At 42.6% G+C, this 21559-nt stretch overlaps 1 protein-coding gene across 2 annotated transcripts in view; it reads left to right on the top strand.

The window, feature by feature from the left end:
* Window positions 1–19671, top strand: part of tle2b (TLE family member 2, transcriptional corepressor b) — a 78134-nt gene extending 58463 nt beyond the window's left edge. For both annotated transcript variants that reach the window (XM_083940145.1, XM_083940144.1), the window contains exons 9-20: window positions 2428–2568; window positions 4154–4207; window positions 7891–8058; window positions 8509–8659; window positions 9436–9605; window positions 10173–10249; window positions 11187–11436; window positions 11709–11956; window positions 12495–12642; window positions 13392–13542; window positions 13843–13919; window positions 16388–19671. In XM_083940145.1, the coding sequence (XP_083796271.1) occupies window positions 2428–2568; window positions 4154–4207; window positions 7891–8058; window positions 8509–8659; window positions 9436–9605; window positions 10173–10249; window positions 11187–11436; window positions 11709–11956; window positions 12495–12642; window positions 13392–13542; window positions 13843–13919; window positions 16388–16495 (1743 nt within the window). In that variant the 3' untranslated portion in view covers window positions 16496–19671. The remainder of the gene's footprint in view (window positions 1–2427; window positions 2569–4153; window positions 4208–7890; window positions 8059–8508; window positions 8660–9435; window positions 9606–10172; window positions 10250–11186; window positions 11437–11708; window positions 11957–12494; window positions 12643–13391; window positions 13543–13842; window positions 13920–16387) is intronic.
* Window positions 19672–21559: the final 1888 nt, after the last annotated feature.

The raw sequence follows: 21559 nt of genomic DNA, 5'->3' as shown, positions 1-21559 counted from the left end.
TTATCTGGAAGAAAGTACAAACTGAGTGAATGGATGAACAAGCAACTGTTTGTTTATCTGCACCACAAATGTTCTGGTAATCTAGAAGCTTTACAGAACAAGTGAAAGGATTAAAACATGTTAATGGCAAATGCTGCCCAGAACACAGTCGTCTGTGTCTGTGGAAACAAGTAATTCTTGTATACTTGAGTGCACTATGCATACAGTATATAAAGTGGCAACTACAGGAGGCCCCTTAATGTCTAATGTAAAAAGAAACACCAATATTATAACACTGAGATCCATCTGAAAAGATGTTTCCCAAAAGGACCTGCTCTGTTGTACTGTTAGTTAATATTTGGTGTAGAGTTACACAGCTGCCCTTGCAGGAGAGGTCAGGACCACAGACGGGGCAATGAAACCTGTTTAAATGAGACCTTTGTGTGCATTCTGTTAAGTAGTGAAACCACTGTACCAGAAAACAAAATGGGGTTGATGTGGATGGAAGAAATATCTGAACAATCCATGACTGTTTTATTTTAGTGCTGTCACTTTGAAGGCAGAAACATGTGACCTCTAGAAAATAGGTTTTGACCATGTACAGTACTTATGTACAGTGTCTTTCCACAACCGTGTCTGTATGAAACTTGATTTATTGGTAGATACGGTTAACAGGGAAGCGACAATGGTGGTGTCTTTCTTCTAGCAGGATTGCATGTTGCTATCATACTCACTTACACATTAATGTGACTTTTCAGAGGCAAAAATTACAGACATATTACAGACCAGGCTGTTTGAAGTTTTGATTCAGCAGTCTGTTAATTAAGCGTGAAGGTGAGATGTGACTGTGTGGTATCACGTTACCATAATTGATGGGTTTAAAGAAAAAACAAAATCCATCCTTAGAAAAACCGATTAAATGCAACATGCAGCGAAACCTGAAATGTATGAAAGTGTTCCTCTTCCTCAGGTTTTGCACATATTGTGTGTCACTGTAGTTAAAAGTCCTCGTTAATTGCTCGGAGAATTAATGCGGTGCAAGTGGGCTGATTGAAATTCAGTGGAAGTCTATGGCTCGTCCGCTTCTCTCTGGCTGCAGATTGCTCTGCTTTATGGAAACTGTGTGAACACTTCGCTTACAGTACTGGCTCCATGGACAGCTGGCCTTCATCAGTGTGACTGTTGATAACACAGAGGAAGGGGGGGTTGGAGGGAGATGGAGAGTGAAATTGGAAAAGGAGAGAGAGAAAGAGAGAGGGAGAGACAGAGAGAGAGAGAGAGAGAGAGAGAGAGAGAGAGAGAGAGAGAGAGAGAAAGATAGAGAGACTAAAGAGGAAGAAAAATAGGGAGGGAAAGGTTGTTAAAAAAATACCAGCAAGTCTTTGTTCTGGCTTTTATTGCGAAATGAAAATGATTTAAGAGCGCTACTGACTTAACTTTCCCTCCCTCTCTCTCTCTCTCTCTCTATCCACAATGAAGCCCTTAACATAATTTAATTGCTAAACACAATGCTGATTGTTAAGCACCAAGAAAATATTTCTCATATGAGTTGAGGTTTTTGCTGAACTTAGCCAAGCGTTACAGCGTTTGGAAAGGGATGCGAGGGGAGGGAGGGAGGGTAAGGCAGGGGAGAGATGCATATCAATTGGCATTTGAAGGAGGGTCAACCAGTAAAACATGTTGGAATTTTAAATGGAGGGGAAAAAAGGGACAGCGAGAGGAAGTGAGAAGAAGGCAGAGGAGGACAAGAAGAAGAAAGAAGAGAGGGAAGTTTGTTGAGCCGCACTGAGGTCCATTGTGTGGTTTCTCCTCTCATCTGTCCAGCGCTCCTTCCTGTCGGCCCCGTGGGCTCCTTCCTGTGTGACTCATTGGTGTGTTAAACCCTCACTGTTCTTGTCCTCCCCACAGGGGGACAAAGAATGACAAGTGGCCCTCACCGAACCTCTGGCCCCTGCCTCGACACAAAAACAACACAATGCTTTGATCGGCTATTCTGAGTGCTGAGTGAGCACCGGGCCAGGCTGTATTGTAAATATGCCTTCACAGCTTTATCGCCCAATAATGAGAGTCATATTTTACATGAGGACTGCTGTGTCGAGGGGAGAGCACTAATTAGCTTTAGGCGCTGTCGTGTGTGCTTCTATGTCCACGTTTTAACCTGTGCTTACGTCTGCTGTTCTTGTGTGTGTGATGTTATCATGTGTGTTTTATGGGGCTTTCTGTTAATGTGTGTGTAACTGCTCAGTGTGCTTTTCCTTCTTTACCTGAGCTTATGTCTACAGAGCAATTGTGTGCACCTGTTTCTTTTGTACATTGATGGTGTGTGTTTGCACAATGCAGTAAAATTGCATGTTCAATCGTCTGTTTTTACTTTCCCGTGTCTGTGTCTGTGGTAGTATCAGAGGTTTGTGTGTTCATACTTGTGTTTTTGTCCTTGTCTTTCTTCAGAGTAAGTCAGTGTCATCAACAGACAGTCAGCCCACTGAGGAGCGCCAGGGCCCGTCAGGAGGCTACTCCTCCTCGCAGGGAGGAGCTGAGGCAAAGAGGAGGCGCTGCGATGACAAAGAGCCCCTCGCGCCACACTCCTATGTATGTTTGTGTGTGTCCTTGTCCTTGTAAGAAGAGATGAGTTGAGCTTTGAATGAATGACGAAGGTTTTGTTGCAGTGGCGAACATAAAATACAACAAGAAAAATAAACATAGAAATAAAATAAATAAAAAAATAAATGATAATAAACGCTATTAGTGTGTTAGAGGAATACACACCAAAGACATCCCAAAGTGCATGTGCATCTATGCTCTTGTATGTGTGTACTTAAGACACCGCCTATGACATTATAGGCCACACAGGGCGCATGGGTCCAACAGCCCATTAGAGTCGTGTTTGGTTAGGATGGGTCCGCTGGGGAGGAGCAGGGAGCCACAGGCGATGTAATGCCAGAAGAGAGACAGCCGAGGCAGATAGCTGTAATGAATTAGATGGCTGTGTGTTTGCAGTCCGGAGGATTGATTGACACTGGAAGTCTGTGCAAGACGGCCTCCAGCTAAATCAGTTTGGCGTCAACAACAACAGTCCAAATCTTCCCATTAGTTCAGAGCAAGACCGGGCACACATAGCTTCCACTTTCTGAATGTTTTTTCTCCCTTTCTGTCTGTCGAGCAACATTACAGCTCCCATTTCTCTCCGTTCGCTTTTTTTGCTCTTCTGCATCTCTGTCTGTTTATCACTCTATCTCAGTTTCTCTACTTTCCCCCCTTCACTATCTGTCTTCTTCCTGTTTTCTTTTCATTTTTATTCCATCTCTCGTCTTGAATTTGCTCCTTCTTTTTCCTTTTTTTCTTTCTTATCCACCCCCTTTCGCTCTCTCTCTCTCTCTCTCTCTCTCTCTCTCTCTCTCTCTCTCTCTCTCTCTCTCTCTCTCTCCCTCTCCCCCTCTCCCTCTCCCTCTCCCTCTCCCTCTCCCTCTCTCCCTCCGTTTCTGTATTTTTGTTCTAGGAATAGACTGCACACATAGTCCTGTGTTGGCTCTGTATAATTAGGTACTGATGTCACTCCACACTGATGTCAATAGGAATATCAGGCCATGATCACATCAAAGCGCTGTTGCCATGGTGACTAAGTGCCATCGTTCTCACCCCAGGAAAAGGGAGCGAGATGGCTAGACGAAGAACAAAAATGTGCCATCAATGGGGGAAAGAGCAACTGTGTGTGTGTGTGTGTGTGTGTGTGTGTGTGTGTGTGTGTGTGTGTGTGTGTGTGTGTGTGTGTGTGTGTGTGTGTGTGTGTGTGTGTGTGTGTGTGTGTGTGTGTGTGTGTGTGTGTGTGTGTGTGTGTGTGTGTGTGTGTGTGTGTGTGTGTGTGTGTGTGTGTGTGTGTGTGTGTGAATGAGATAGAGATATAGTGTTCGGTGAGAATATGTGGTATCCAGTATCTCTGTGTTTAATGTTGCATAGAGGGAAGGCAGCAGAGAGCAGCCTGTGATATTGATATATCGATCTGTGTGTGTGCACCTATGTGTTTTTAGTGTGTTTGTCTTTATTATTAAAGGTCTCAATGTACACTTAACAGGAGAATGTGTGTCTGTGCTGGTGATGTTGAAAAAAACAACCAATATAACAGCTCTCTTATCTATTCTTATCTTATTATTTTACCTTTTCTTATTTGCTTCCTCAGGACAGCGACGGAGACAAGAGTGAAGACAATCTTGTAGTGGACGTCTCCAATGAAGTAAGTTGCCCAATCTATATTTCACTTATTTTTGACATCCTACATAACCTTACATATGTTATCACGTGGCTTTAATCACATTTCTTCTTGCTTGTGAAAGGGTTTGCTTGCAGAGAACAACCCACAGAGAATTATTACCAGACTCTCAGCTCTACAGATCATTTTAGCAACTTACAGCTCAATGTTTTTCTTTCTAGAGCCAATATCTTGGTACAGTCACACCGCTCTCATTGATTTTGTGTTGCAGTAGGGAGCTGTTTTCTGTGAAAACTTTCAGATAAACTCACTGTAAACTACCCCCGCAGCATCAGATGGCAGACAAAGTTAGCTAGCTGGTGAACATTGAGCAGCTAAAGAGTCAGATATTTCCCTCAAGAGTTAGTGGAGAAAGGGAGATTAAATATTGGACTTGTCCTCACATGGTGGCCAGAAACTTCACTCCGAATGCTGCGTAAATAAGCAACTGTTTGCTAACAGTAATGCTGTGTGAGGACATTATTTTGGTGTTCATAGAAGTCATACATCTCACGGAAAGATATTTTCTTATAGTTAATAGATCATTCTCTAAAATATTCCACCTTCACTATAAATGTTTACTCTGTAACTCACCCACAGAACTTACACTCTGCTCTCTATTTCCTACACACTTCCTAACGGCTACGTCCTGGTGCAAGAGCTGTACGTCCCATGCAACAGAAAAGATCTTTGATTTCTTTACATAGCCACAAGTTACAACCAGATTTTATCTTACAGAAGCTCCTGACAGTGTGTTGCAGCCCACACATGAATAACGCATGAATCCAATGTTGGGACCAGCGATGTAGATGTGTGTCAATAGTTTATTTAAAACATGAATGTGTGTGTGTGTGTGCGAGTGTGTGTGTGTGTGTGCGAGTGTGTGTGTGTGTGTGTGTGTGTGTGTGTGTGTGTGTGTGTGTGTGTGTGTGTGTGTGTGTGTGTGTGTGTGTGTGTGTGTGTGTGTGTGTGTGTGTTTGTATGTGTGCGTGTGTGTGTGTGTGAATGAGGTTATTTATAATACATTTTAATAGGATTTTATGTGATGAATTAATTGTTTGATTTTAGCGTCATTGGTATTTTCTGGAAGAGACTTGCTCTTTTTTGTTTCGTTTTTTTAACGAGATGATCATTTTTATTTTTGCCTCAGTTAGTTTGAGACTAAATGTAAGTATTCTGATAGTCTCAGATAAGGAAAATGTCAGCAGAGTCACTTTTGTGTTTAAGAAGGCGCAGCTAAACGACTCAATAGACTTAATATCATAATTTCATACTTGCTTGCTGGCAGTGATTTTTATTGTAGTCCACACACTCCAAATGTGACACTCCCAACATTGTTGTCCATTATTGATCAATCTGACTGTGATTTATCCGATAAAAAGATTTATCCTTTGGTCTGTAAAATTTCAGATAATGGTCTTGTTGGAAAACAACATCCAAAACCCAGAGAGGTTTTTTTTTTTTTTTTTACATATCATCATCAAGACAAAGAAAATCAAAACATTATTCACATTTGAGAGTCTGTAGATTTAGATTAGCCTCATTTCCTGATAACCAACAAATCAAGTAACAATTCCAGCACACACACACACACACACAGACAAACACACACACACACACACACACACACACACACACACACACACACACACACACACACACACACACACACACACACACACACACACACACACACACACATACATTGTATTTTAGTGTATGTTTTGCTTGCATGATTACTTGTATGCCAATCATTTCTAGTAACTAACTTGTGTGTGTGTGTGTGTGTGTGTGTGTGTGTGTGTGTGTGTGTGTGTGTGTGTGTGTGTGTGTGTGTGTGTGTGTGTGTGTGTGTGTGTGTGTGTGTGCGTGTGTGTGCGTGGGTCTGTGTGTATGTTCAGCTTTCTGCTGCAGTTTCCTTGTAAATTGGAAGAGCTCCTATGTAAGCTTATTATCAGTCACAAACGCTGTTTGTGTTCTCTTCTTGTGAACTGTGTCTGTCCACACACACACACTCACACACACACACACACACACACACACACACACAAACACACACACACACACACACACACGCACACACGCACACACACAAAGACAGACAGACAGACAGACACACACACAGACAAACACACACACGCATAAAGGAAAACATTCACATTCACAAATGCTTGGTCTACCTATGTCTTGTCATCTACCTCTTCTGTTTATTACTGTTCTCTTTCCAACCTCTTGAAGTCTCTGTTCTTCCATCTCTCCTTTCTCTCTTTTCTCCTCTCACAGCGCTCCTTCCCCTTTTCTCCTCCTATTTCTCATTAGATAACTGCAGTTTGCTTCATTTAATATATGCAAAGCCGTTTATGCCCCTGGAATGTTTTAGTACATTAAATACTTCACGCAGTGTACCAAAATATGTTTTATCTAAGCCCTCTGTATTTTGATATTGCACACAAAAGCAGAACCGGTCTCTTGTGTGATTTGGAAACTGGTACAAAAGCAGAAAGAAAAATAAAATTGATAAATGTGGGAAATGGCAGAAAAAGAGAGGCAAATTCTCTAGTTTGTGTGTGTGTGTGTGTGCGTGTGCACACTAAAATGTCTGTGCCTGTGATTAGTGTGACCCAGGGAGAATCGCTTACTCCAGCACTCTGTTCTGAAGGAGGCAGTGCTGGCTCAACAGTGGAACCAGTGATGAAAGCAGCAGTAACAGCAACATTATCTCCAGGTCCATACACTACTGTACCAGTGACAGTGACAATCTCGCTGCAATGTTCCCTGAGCTCCCTAAAGTCCCTTTACACATCACAGTACTGACTGTTACTAGAGGTTGTGTTGTATCCATTAAGGAAGAATGTGCAGCATTTTACTTCAAAGGGACAATTCACCCTAACATCAAGAAAATATATTGTTTCTTTCCCCATAGTGCTATTCATCTAGATTATTTTGGTGCCCAGTGTTGGAGATTTCGGCTGTAGAGATGTCAGCCTTCTCTCCAATATAAATTGAACTAGATGTCACTCAGCTTGTGGTGCTCAAAGCACCAAAAAAATACATTTAAAAAACTCAACTGCCATATCTCTTTCCAGAAATCATGGTTACTCAAAATAGTCGGGTTATCGTAAGTAACCAAGTCATGATTTCTGGAAAGACATTTTTTTATTTGGAGCTTAGAGCACCACAGGCCATGTATTTCCATTATATTCAAGAGAAGGCAGACATTTCATTTGGCAACTCACACCAAAACAATTTAGACTGATAAATAGCTACGGGTAAGAGGAAGTGTGAAATGTCCCTTTAAATGAGTGTATTTTGAAATTCCATAACCAACTGCTGTAACGTAACAAACCTTGTTCAGCTTTTACACATGCCGGCACACAGAAGAGATGTATGAATGTTGTAAAGAAAAAGACAATAATTGGGTGTTCAGACCTGATTTATGAGCAGCAAGAGCCTGCAGTGTAGGGGGCATGTTGCTTCAGGTACGGGTGAGACAATGAAATACCATCAGGAATTCCAGCTGGGGTAATAGAGCTGTAGCTTTGAAGGTTTGTCAGTCACCTAAAGCACTGCACAGTGGTTTACATTATCAGGATGGGTTTTACAGTGCAAAGTCATTATGGTGACAATAATTTAATCTTTCACGTAAAAAAAATCTGTTTGTTGTTCAGGAGCCCAACTCTCCTGCGGGCAGCCCTCCTCACTCCCCCCACGGGAATGGGTTAGACCGGGCGCCTACCCTAAGGAAAGAGCTCCCAGGTTCCTCAAGCACAGGAGAGGCCCCCTCCACCCCGACACCCCGCAGCCCCACCCCAGGGAAGGCCAAGGACCCTGCACTAGTAAGTCACATAGATTTGCTCTATGCTAACGTTTTATTGTAATTTTAACATCTTAAATGAGACTGAAGATTCCCAGGTTCTTTTTTTTCGAATAACATTGTATTCTTTTTTTCACATTGTTCCCTTAGGTTTTCCATTCCTGGTACATGTTAGGCTATCATTTATGGTGTTTTGCTTTGGGAATAAAACACTTAAAACTTGTACAACCCATAACTATTGTACAGTAACTAATCCTTGTCCTGTTAAACTATGTTGAGAAACTACATGGGTGTCTCGTACAGAGAGCTGTAGCTGTTACAATAGCTGTGCCAGATTATTTAAAAAGTGACAGATAATCATTCTGAAGGTTAGTGTAATGACGGAGGACTTAAGTGTGATAAGCGTTATAGTCTCCATGACAGATCAGCCATGTGTTTTATTTGTTATATATCTTGTTTGATTTCTCTGTAGATGGATAAGTCTCAGTCTCCATTGTCCAAGTCTGGCACGCCATCCCCGTCCCACCGTGAGGCCCTTACCCCAGGAGCCCCAGGAGCCCCAGGTCCCAGCACCTCCTGCCTTCGTCTGGTCAGCAAAGCAGCATCCAGTGCAGACCCCCTTGGTGAGATATTTATGACTAGCTGGATTCAATTCTAAAACCAAATAATTGGTTTTGATACTGTAACTGCTGATAAAGGAGCTTGGTGATATAGATATAACAGGCTATCACAACATTAATCTAGTACATGCATACTACATACATTTATCTGTTTATCTGGTAAGTCAGAAAAAGCCAAACTAAAATTGCAATGTGATTACACAGCTCGTCACTCAATGGAGAACCCGATTACGTTACTCATTACTCTGCATTTACTTTCTAATTGAGCTGCTTGAATAAGAGCTCATTAAGTTGTTTTTTTGTTGTTGTTTTTTTCAAGTAAACTGAACTAGATTTGCACCCAGTGTACCTCTGCCCTTCTTGCCATATATCCTCCTGCTCCTCAGTTTTTCCATTTCCTCATTTGTTTATCCTATGACATAACTGTTGCCTTGTCATGCTGTGATAGTTTACTGTTTTTGTGCCAAAATCTCTTGATTTGATCAGAGCAAAGTTAAACGAAATATATTCGTGTAGGACTGATGTTTTGATTATTCAAAACCATAAGAAAGAAGTATGAGTCTTCTGACAATAACTACTACCATTGTGCTCTTGAGCAAAGCTCTTAACTGCTATTTAAGACCATTGTTGTGCTTGACAGCTCAACAAATAAAGTTAAACGTAAGAAAAAGATTTCCGTTCATCTCAGCCCCTCTGCGACTGTGTTTGTGTGCCATGTATTGTTTCCCCACTTTATTTCTATCCTTGAATCCCTCATTCCTCTTTCCCTCCCTCCCCAGCTCTCCGCAGTCCCATGTCTGTGCCCCCCGGTTCATACCCGGCTCATTTTGGCGTGGTGTCCCACGCAGGACTGAACGGGGAGTTGGCCAGCCCAGGAGGTTTTGGTGGAGCTCTAACTCTCTCTCCACAAATCAGCGCAGCAGCCAATGCCTACTCACGAAGCCCCATGGTGAGTAAAGGCCAAATTATTCTTCTCTGTCAAGGTTTGATTTATAGTTCAGCATCAACTCTATTGCTCTGACTATTTCAAAACTAGAATGTGTTCTGTTATCGGGTAGTGTTGTGCATTCATTATATACTTAAAGTTATCATGTTTACATTCTTTACTTCACTTTGATTGAGAGAGAAAGTTTTGTAATTGATACGGCTTATCTGGATAAGAAAATGCACTGCTGAGAAAAGCTTTAGCCTTTCTTCAAAGTGTATGTCCAGCATTAGAAACATGTACGTAACCAAAGCGGCATCTTCCGGGGCGTGAGTGCCAAAGTCTGCAGTTCCTCAAATGGCCACTTGAGGCTGTCTCCAAAAGCGACACAATACCCGTCGACTCCCATGTTTAAATGGCCAGCTTTACAGCAGAAGTGAACGTGTTTACAGCTTGGTAAAAAAACTGAATCTATATTTTGCCTGCCCTTGCTGCATGTTTTAATGAATATAATCTAAAACTCAGCAGCAGTTTTTAAGGTTAACCCATGTCAAGCTGCTAATTGTTCGTCCGCTCTTTCATCCCCACCAGGTGGCGTATGACTCTCGGTCTCACCTGAGGGCGCCAGGGCTTTCCTCTTCTCTGCCTGGTTCTTCTGGCGGCAAGCCGTGAGTACTCGCACTGTCGATATTCACTTTAGAAATGATCTACAGCATTCTGGTGTGGTACATTCCCCAGTTGAACAGTTCATTTTCTTTTCTGTTGATCAGAAAAAAAGATATGTGAAAGCTGAGGGTTAGGGTTAGGGTTAGGGTTGTATCAGGCTAAATAAATAGTTGGACACAGACGATTGCACCTCCTTTAGTCGAAACTTGCTCAGTGGGGCGACCTCTGTGAGTTCTTGGCAGCGGCCCGAGTTTGTATCCAACCCGTGAGCCCTTTGCTGCGTGTCATCCCCTCTGTCTGTCTGTCTACTATGTAATAAAAGGGCCATAAAAATGATCTTTTAAAAAAAACTTTCTCAGTTAATAAGAATCCAAATTAGTAGTAGTTCCTCCTCATTGTTAATTTTCTATTTTTCTATTCACCCAGTTCTTTTCAGTGTTGCACTTTGACCCTGTCTAATAAAGAAAGATACAGTGGAGTAACAAGCATCCAGATCACCTTCTCCAACACTCACAGTCCATGTGTTTTTGTCATTTGTTGCAGAGTGGCAATTCATTCTTGCGGTGCTAATTTGAAATCATAAAACAGCTTTGACTTCCAACCACCACAGTATTGATCGGCCATTAGCAATGCCACACTGACTCTGCCCTGTAATACAATCTGCCATTATGCATCCAGCCCGCAGCTACAGCGGGGCAAGTAATTGCCAGAATTCGGGAAAATGTTGCTGAAGTTCCAAGGCCACTGTGGTGTCATGTTTGCACATTATGTATATGTACCTGTTCCTCCTCTGTTTTCACTTATTTGATTTATTGAATGATTGATTCCATCTTGTCTGTCCTGTGTTTGGCCAATTTCTCCTGCCCTTCAATCTCCCTTGCCGTACCCACTACCCCAAACTTCTTAAATATTGATTTATTTCTCTTCTCTTCTCTGCAGCGCCTACTCGTTCCACGTGAGCGCAGACGGCCAAATGCAGCCCGTGCCCTTTCCCCCTGACGCCCTGCTGGGTCCGGGAATCCCTCGCCACGCCCGTCAGATTCACACCCTGAGCCACGGAGAGGTGGTGTGTGCCGTCACCATCAGCACCTCGACGCGCCACGTCTACACCGGAGGCAAGGGCTGCGTCAAGGTGTGGGACATCAGCCAGCCTGGAACGAAGAGTCCCATGGCGCAGCTGGACTGTCTGGTGAGACATAAGGGAGTGTTAAAAGTGCTCAAAATAGAAAGTGGTACTCCAACAAACATTCACATATCAGGCCATGCAAACAAACTGTACAGTATATTCACTGACCGCATGTGTTTTAATTGGCAGCGTCATCTTTCCACCTTAAACATCATCAAAATGTCCACATTCATTTCCTGAATGTCCACGATCATGTTATCTGTCCCATGAAGCCTCATACACTTTTTACCTTGATCCAAATCAGCAAATACATTTTTTTTATCTTGCTCAATCAGAACAGGGATAACTACATCCGCTCCTGTAAAATCCTCCCTGACGGACGGACCTTGATCGTCGGCGGGGAGGCCAGCACGCTGTCAATCTGGGATTTGGCCACGCCCACTCCCCGCATCAAGGCGGAGCTGACGTCGTCTGCACCCGCCTGCTACGCTCTGGCCATCTCCCCTGACAACAAGGTCTGCTTCTCCTGCTGCAGCGACGGCAACATTGTCGTCTGGGACCTTCACAACCAGACGCTGGTCAGGTAAGAGGGGGAGAGCACAGAGAGGACAGTAGAAGGAGAAAAAGAACATTAAAAGTAGGTGCTTTACCTCCATAAATAGATTGCTGTCAAGAGAGAGAGAGCACAGAGGGGAGAGGGCAGGAGGCTAGGGAGAGAGGCTGGGGGTTGTAGAAACATTTCAGGAACTTCTTAAGGTGAAAAGAGGAAAACAGAAAAGGAGATAAAATATGGAAGAAGAAAGAGGGAGGAAAAATCGTTGCAGTCTGGGGCTTCCTCGGCTAACCCTATGGTCAGTGGGATGAAGTAGCCATAGGGAATAAGAGTGGGATAAAACAAGACGGATTCTGGCAAGGTCGGAGAGAGATGAAGTGAGAGAGATGGGGAGAGAAGACTGTGTTAAGGAGAAAGAACAGGAGAGAAAGAAGAATCAGGTGCTACAGGGAGGATAAAAATCACATATATTTGGCCCGACACCTCCGGGAGAAAAGAAACATACACATGAGTCTTTAGACTGTGTGTGCATGTCTTTGCGTTCATCTTGTGTGTTTCCTCCCTGCAGACAGTTCCAGGGCCACACAGATGGAGCGAGCTGCATCGACATCTCCAACGACGGCACCAAACTGTGGACGGGAGGGCTGGACAACACAGTCCGCTGCTGGGACCTCAGAGAGGGACGGCAGCTCCAGCAACACGACTTCACCTCGCAGGTACATAGACAAATATAGCTCGCAAGGACACACACAAAGTGAACATACACACAGCACAAACTTGCGTAGAAGCACACAGCAGACGTATGGGCACATTCTTTTTTTTTTTACAGGAGCATGCAGGTACAGTACTTTACAAGGTCACCTCACATGTTAACTTACACACACATAAATCCAAATAAACACACACCGTGACCTCACCATGCAGGTATTCAGCACAAATACACACCAGTGACAAACACACATACACAAACACACACACACACACACACATACGCATGCTCTCTCACCTTCTATCCTCACTGCCACAACAGAGCTATAGAGTTGACCAACGTTGTCAGATGAGTTTCGATCCACTGTGTAATGACTTTCTCTCTCCATCTACCACTTTCCCTCTCTCTCTTGCTATTCTCTTTTTCTATCCCAATTAAATCTTCTTACCTCTATCTCTGTCATTTCACTCTTTCCCTTTTCCTTTATTTACCATTTCACCATCCTTCCGTTTTCTATTCACACTGTTCATCCTTCTCTTTTCCTCAATATCCTACTTCCCTCCATTGTTCCCTTTCTCATCAACATTATCTTCTTTCCTCCCTCATTCCCCATTTCCTCACACCTTTCCCACCATTCCCTGCTTTGTTTTTTTAATTTTACACTTTTACTTCTTTCTTCTATCCTCCCCTCATCCTATCTCCATTTGTAACGTTCCACTCCTTCCGCTGATTCCTTTCTTCCCTCTCCGTCTCCAGATCTTCTCTCTGGGCTACTGTCCGACAGGCGAGTGGCTGGCTGTGGGAATGGAGAGCAGTAACGTGGAAGTGCTACATGTCTCTAAACCTGACAAGTACCAGCTGCACCTCCATGAGAGCTGCGTTCTTTCTCTCAAGTTCGCCTACTGCGGTACGTACACACACACACACACACCCACACATAACAACTTGGATTGGTTCCTAAATGTTTCCAGAATATTTGCAGCCCCTGACAAAAAACGTACTTATAAATTATCACTACTTTCCGCATTGTTGTTATGTAGTTTATGCACAATACATTTTGCCTTACTCATTCCTTGTCTTTTGTCTTTTGTTTAACTTGTAGTACTGGGCTGTGTGTGTGGGTGTATGTGCGTGTGTGTGTGTGCGTGTGTGTGCGTGTGTGGTGTGTGTGTGTGTGTGTGTGTGTGTGTGTGTGTTGCTGTTTCAGGCAAGTGGTTCGTGAGCACAGGAAAAGACAATCTGTTGAATGCATGGAGGACACCATATGGAGCTAGTATTTTCCAGGTGAGACGAGTGCACTGCTCTGAGGATGTTTATGCTCTGTGTATATACATATTTGTTTATGTAAATGTAGTGTGTCTGCATGTATTTGGGGCTGCAAAGTCATCTGTGGGTCAGCGTGGATAGTGCCTTTTAAGCTATCTCTGCTTAATGTCCATGTACCACACACACACACACACATACACACATTGAACCCTAGAGGCAAAAGAGAGTATAAACTTTTTTTTTTTAATTCCAGGTTTGTCGATCCATGGTGACTTGCAGAGGTTTATTAGAGAGTGCAGGCTGCGAAACACACACACACACACACACACACACACACACACACACACACACACACATACACACACACACAGCACAGAACAAATGTAATAATTCCATCATATTCAGTCGCTCTGTTTGAGCAAATGGTGAAACATGTTTTTTGTTTTTTAGGTATCTTTTATATTGTATTTCTATTTTGATGTGTCTGTGTGTAATGCTGCTGTTACACTGTAATTTCCCAGATTGGGATTAATAAAGTATTTCTATTCTATTCTATGAATATGCAGGGATGCTATATTTTTAGCTGAACCAGTTCATCTGGATGTAAATGAAACTAGCAAGAAGAGATGAAGATACATTAAAGATGAGCATTGTTTGCGTGTGTGTGTGTGTGTGTGTGTGTGTGTGTGTGTGTGTGTGTGTGTGTGTGTGTGTCTGTGTGTGTGTGTGTGTGTGGCTGTCATATTTCTGTAAGCAACGGTGGGCAGCAGGGTTGGCGGCTCCTGCCTCTCCCTGCGGATTAAAAGGAGGATGCTGGCTATCTGCTTTGTTATCCAAATGCCAACCTTTCTTCTGCCAAACGGCTCCCTCTTGTCAACATGTTATACAGAGCTTCTCTCTCTCTCTCTCTCTCTCTCTCTCTCTCTCTCTCTCTCTCTCTCTCTCTCTCTCTCTCTCTCCTCTCTCTCTCTCTCTCTCTCTCTCTCTCCTCTCTCTCTCTCTCTCTCTCTCTCTCTCTCTGTCTTCTGTCTGTCTCTCTCTCTCTCTCTCTCTCACTCTCTCTCACTCTCTCTCTCTCTCTCTCTGTCTCTCTCTCTCTCTCTCTCTCTCTCTCTCTCTCTCGCTCTCTCTCTCTCTCTCTCCCCCCCCCCTCCACTTCCTCCTCTCTGGTTTATCACTGTCCTTTCCAGTTTCGGTCTCCTTGCTTCTCTTTAACCCCCAGCTCCTCTCATCTTTCCTCTCTCTATTTATTGTTGTCCTTTCTCCCTCTCTGCGCTCACTCCTTTTTATCTTTCCTTCCTGATCTGTACCTCTACCCTCATTTTTTCTTCTTCTTTGTCCTTTGGGTTATCCCTGTCCTCTCCATCACCCCATCCATATTTTCTATTCATTTTTTTTCTTCCACTAACCCTTCACCTTTTTTCATCTGTTGTTCACATTCTCTCCAACCCTTTGGCTGATCCCCCTCTTTTCCTTTCTCTCCCTGTTTCTTTGTTATTTCTCAAATAAGCTTCATTGGCATATATATTAAATAAATGCCTAATTACATATTACAGAATATATCTAATATATTTATAAACAAACATAAAATCAGACTTGGTCAAAGAGAAACCAATAAAGTAGACTACCCGGGTGTTTTTCACAACTCGCCAAACTTTATCAAGATGAGCTTTCAGTGGCTGACATTAACTACTGAAGTTTTCCTCTTTGTTGTTTTATTGTTGTTTTATCTTTCTGTCCCACTCCATCTCTGACTCAAACCCCTTTCAAACTCATCTTTTGGCTTGTCATTGCATCCCTCCCTCCTGTATACCCCCCCCCCCCCCCAAACCTGCTATCTCGGTTCAGTATGAGGGATCCTGTGTGAAATGGCCTCTCATCGGTGGCTTTATGATTGACAGCCCTGGTGTGCCTGTAGCAGTGAGGAAGGGAGGGGAGTTTAGAGAGGAGGAGGAGGAGGAGTCGGCATGAGGGAGGGGAGCCTTAGAGGATGGAGAGGGGCGAGGAGGTGAGTCTGGGAAGAAAGGAAGGAAGATAAATGATGATGGAGCAGTGGAGGAGGGGGACTAGAGGGAGCTTTAGATCATCTAAAGCCAGGTGCCCAGGTCTGGCTTTCAGGCACAGGGGAGAGAAAAAAGGAGGGGGGGATTGTGCATTTTGCCAGTGCATACAGACCATCGGAGTGCTGCTAGTTTTGCTTAAACATGCAGTTAATGAGGCTGCATCTCTCCAGAGAAAGAGAGATAGAGAGGGTAAAAAAAGAGGAGGAAGAGAGAAGTGTGTCTCACATTGAAGCCGACGAATGAGTCAGCATCCTGGAGCTGTGGAGTTGTCTGTTTGGAAATAATTGCAGACTGTTTTGAAATGCAAATATGTCTTGTTTGATTGAGTATTAGCTGATGAGTCATATATTTTTCTAACATCTTTCTCTTTGTGTTTGTTTCCCTCCATCTGTCTCCATCTATCATCACTCTCGGCTGTCCTAGTCCAAGGAGTCCTCGTCTGTGCTGAGCTGTGACGTCTCCCCGGACGACAAGTACATAGTGACGGGCTCCGGGGACAAGAAGGCCACGGTGTACGAGGTGGTGTACTGAGGGCCGGGACGAGATGGGAAGAGACAGGACGGAGATTTTGGGGTGGTTTTTTTGGAGGATTACATCAGCAACAGCAGCACCTCCATCTCAGTCCCCTGAGTCCTCCTGACCCTCACCCCTAATACATCACCCCCTCTCCCCCCTTTTCCTGTGATATAAGCTACGAGTGGAAGCTCCCAAATGCCTCCTCCCTTCTCCCCCCCTTCCACTTTTAGCCCAAGGATGAGGCATGATAGCAGAGAGAGGCAGAAAGGGAAGCAGCAAGATAAGAAGGACAAAGGAAAAGGGCGGTGGAGCATAAAGATAAAGTCGGGAGGGGAAAGACAAGAAGGAGGAGAAAAGGCGAGAGTGCGGAAGGAAGGGAAATGAAAAGGAGGAACAGGAGAAGGAGGAGGAGGAGGGAGGGAGGGTAATTAGGGCTGTTTCCTGATTAAGAGCTCAGTGGAAGGGAGGCCCCCAGAGGAGGCACGGCGCAGCACTGTGGGAGCGCCAGCCAGGAGCACTGATACCACACAATCGATTCATTAGCCAGACAGTGGAAGCCTTAATGAGGCTGACGCCGCAGCTCGCTGTCCCCAGCGAGAGGTGTCAGGAGCTGGGGAACGATGACGCTTTGAGATGGAGGAGGTCGCTTCAGATATCCACATACACTAACATACTTAGACCTGCTCACACACACACACAGGCACACGTCATCGGGCAAGAATACACACACTCTCGGATACACCCCCTTGAGGTAGTTGTAGAGAGAGAGAAAACCACACGCAACACACGGAGCAGCCAATTAAACATTCATCGCGGCGCTCCCCCTCTCACTGCTTAATATCTATTTTATATTTGTCTGACAAAGGCAGCATCTAATGAGCAGCAGAGTCAATGGGATTCTCCCGGGCCCAGAGACACAAACACAGAACATCAGCTGAGCTGTTCCATCTAATTCCTCTGGATTGTTCTCCTGACACCGAGCGATGCACTCACTTTCATTAAAGGCCCTGTCAGCTAGATGAAGTAGCAGCGCGCCAACTTCACTGTAAAGTCAGACAAGAGGGCGAATTAACACCTCCCGATTGCGCTTTCATCAGCAGCCAACTAAGCAGCGACTAATCCTAGTCCTTTGGAATTTTATGCAACTAGTTGCTGTTTTCATTTACAAACCAGATGAGAATTACATGTTTATCAGAGTCATTATCTCCCCATCTCCGCCTGCCTGCTGATGTGCTAGTGTTTAAAGTGCTCTGGCTGAATCTTGTTCGGTAAGCTATTGATTGCTATTCATTGAGACACCGTAAAAGAAAAGTTTGACATTTCGGAAAATACCCTCATAGATTTAAATAAGAAGATCGATACCACTTTCATCGCAGTAGGCTGTGAAGCAGCCTGCTAACCTGGTTTAGCATAAAGACTGAAATCAGGGGGAAACGGCTAGCCTGGCTCTGTCCAGAAGTAACAAAATCTTCTTCCCCAAACCTCCTAAGCTCTGTAATTCATCAGTTATTTTGTTATTTCATACAAATATGTCTTTACCAAAGACTGCCTCATGCGCTGGATGTCAGGCTTAATACTGTACATCAGTGAAAGCCAGACTAGTTTCTCGGTTTCACAGACATTACTGCCTTGTAAAACATTGTTTTATCGTTATTACACTTCAGTTATGGTATGGATTAAAGAAACAAGATATAACATGTCAATTAGTGATTTTAAGAGGTGCTGGTAGGAGGATATTGATACCTTTAGATAGAGCCAGGCTATCTGTTTCCCTGTTTCAAGTCTTTATGCTAAGCTAGGCTAATCGGCTGCTCATTGTAGCCCTTATATTTACAGTACAGCCGTGAGTGTACGATCAATCTTCTCATCTAATGCTAAACAACAAAGTAAATGTTGAACTATTCTTTTAAACCCGATTTCTTGCTCTTCGGTCTTTGTATCCTTGTATCATAACCCAACCTGGCAGGCAAACTGTATATCAGAGCTCTCTGCTTAGAACACGCATCACCATCGTGTAGACTAAACAGGCACATTTCAAGCTTTTCTTTTATTGCCCATTTATTTCAGTATTTTTTTATGAATAGTGATTGCTCGTCTTATGTAATGATATGTTTATGTATTGGGGTTGCCTATGACTGCGTTTTGGGTTCAGGGGAGCAAACAGAGAGGGACGCACTCACACATGGAGACGTACGAAATCAAGTGGCACACAGGCGGGGGAAAATATTTTTGTTCTTTTAACTTTTTTTTTTTCTTTTAATCCTTGTATTTAATCCTTGGTGGTGGTGACAGGCAGAGGGCGTACAACATCAGCAGTCCCATGTAAAGAAAAAAAAAATAAGACCTTCTGTTCTGTCTCCTGTTTTATTCCCCTTTTTTTCAAGCGTGCTAGTAAATGTACTGTATTCTGTTTTCGGTCCTTATTGTGCAACTAAACTATGTTTCTGAGTCTGAATCTGTGGTCAGTGTACAGCAGTCGACGGCTGCACCACGACGATACAGATCTAGCCATCGAAGAGGTCCCACTTTTTACTGCATGCTCGTTGCACTAAAGCTCCAATTTGGCTGTTGGAATGAGACCAAACTGATTTACTCAGTGAGTGCAGAAACTGGTCTCAAAGCCAGAGTTTAATAGAGGGATGAATTTTACATAACAGTAAGCAATTTCATTCAATTGTATAAACTTTTAGCAAGATTTGTCCATGTTTCCTCGCTGCAGCGCTAATGCACGATGGAAGAATTATGAGGGACTTCTACAATGGCTACTGTACCAGTGAGGAGTCAGAGATCATCTGTACAGTTTAATGCCTTTGCCTGCCTCTTTCCCTTTCTGCCCGTCAGCCACAGGCAGACCTAAACGATACTCTCATAAACAAGCTTGTATACTACTCAGAATGATGCTGTATAATGGCGATGCATTTGGTGGTATAGCGTAACACTTTGGGACATCGTATTTGATACTCTTCTTGAACTGTCAGTAACGTCCCTCCCCCCTGCCTGTGCTTTCTCTGTTCCAAAAGTATAAAAACTTTTATTTTTCTGTTTTACAAGCCTATGTTTAATTCTTCTTTTATAAAGCCAAGGAACTTTTTTTTTAACTGCACTGTGTCTTCTTCCCTCCTGATGCGTTTCCCATGTGCTGTACAAGAAATACTATGTGTGACAAAATAAACCAAACTTGTGTTCAATCCTTTCAAGTTTCTACTGTGACGATCTTTCTTTCCCTGAGATTTAAATGCTGAAGGGAAAATCCAAATGACAAACTTCCTGCACGTCTAACCTGCATAAAGGGAATGTACAAGAGCTCCACAGCAGTCTGACTTTTACCAGTAAGTCAACGATAAGTTTGACATAAGGACGCTGCCCATCACGGCATCAAAAAGGCAAATTGGTTTTCATCATTTCAAATCCAGGCACGTCCAGCTGGGAGGAGGCCTCGGGGAAGACCCAGGACTAGGTGGAGAGATTATATCTCCACACTGGTCTGGGAACACCTCGGGATCCCCCAGTTAGAGCTGGTTAATGTGGCCCGAGAAAGGGAAGTTTGGGGACCCCTGCTAAAGCTGCTGCCCCCGCGACCCGACCCCGGATAAGCGGATGAAGATGAGATGAGATAAATGATGCCAAGTATCTTTGAAGGCTGTGTTTAGTTGGCAGCTGATATTCTCATTCATTGGGTATTTTGAAACCTGCTCCATCAAGATTTCGGAGCATCGGACATGAAGTCCCAATAAGCGATGCTGCTGTAACACCTGTACAATCACTGCTTTCACGGAGACTAGAATGACTCCATGGGTGAGTGGTTCTCTATTGGTCGGATCAGTCTCAGTATTTATGAATGAACACAGAAAGATACACATACATATTTTGTGATATGTATAAATGACAAAAAGATTTTTCAGTGCACACAAAGAAGTGACTGTATATTGATGTAAAAACAAAAACGCAAATATGACATTTTGAAACAAACTATGACCTACTATAATATGATTTTTTAATAACATATGACTTTTTATGACATTTGTCATGGCATTATATGCTATAGCTACAGTATGTCATTAAAAGTCACAAAAAATAATTGTATAATATGCCATTAAAAATGTCATGAAAAAGTCATAGTATAGTTTGTCGCTAAAATGTCGCAGTACAGTTTGTCATCAAATAGGCCATAGTATAGTATGTTGTTAAATAGGCCATAGTATAGTATGTTGTAAAAAAGTCATAGTATAGTATGTTGTCAAAAAAGTCATAGTATAGTATGTTGTCAAAAAAGTCATAGTATAGTATGTTGTCAAAAAAGTCATAGTATAGTATGTTGTCAAAAAAGTCATAGTATAGTATGTTGTCAAAAAAGTCATAGTATAGTATGTTGTAAAAAAAGCCATAGTATAGTATGTTGTCAAAAAAGTCATAGTATAGTATGTTGTAAAAAAAGCCATAGTATAGTATGTTGTCAAATAGGCCATAGTATAGTATGTCGTAAAAATGTCCTAAAAAGTCATAGTATAGTATGTCATTTAAAATTCCTAAAAAAGACAAAATATAGAATGTCATGAAAGTCATAAAAAAAAGACAAAATATAGAATGTCATGAAAGTCATAAAAAAAAGTCACATATAGTATATAAAAAAATCATAAAAAAGTTATAGGATAGTATGTTGAAAAATATAAACGTCATAGTATAGTATGTCGATGAATTTATATAAATTCATAGTATAGTATGTTGTTAAATAGGCCATAGTATAGTATGTTGTTAAATAGGCCATAGTATAGTATGTTGTCAAAAAAGCCATAAAAAAGCCATAGTATAATGTCCTAAAAAAGACAAAATATAGAATGTCATGAAAGTCATAAAAATAAGTCGTAGTATAGTATATAAAAAAAATCATAAAAAAGTTATAGGATAGTACGTTGAAAAATATAAAAAGTCATAGTATAGTATGTTAAAAACTTCAGAAAAAATCATTGTACATAGTATGTGAAAAAGTCTTAAAAAGCCATAAAGTCGTAGTTTGTCAGGAAAGAGTCTTGCTTTCTTTTCATATCCACTTTTCATTTCATTCAGCTATTTGTGCATGTC

This window comes from Echiichthys vipera (genome assembly GCF_963691815.1).
Source record: "Echiichthys vipera genome assembly, chromosome: 3".
Taxonomy (NCBI): Eukaryota; Metazoa; Chordata; class Actinopteri; order Perciformes; family Trachinidae; genus Echiichthys; species Echiichthys vipera.
This window is presented reverse-complemented; position numbering and strand designations above follow the sequence as displayed.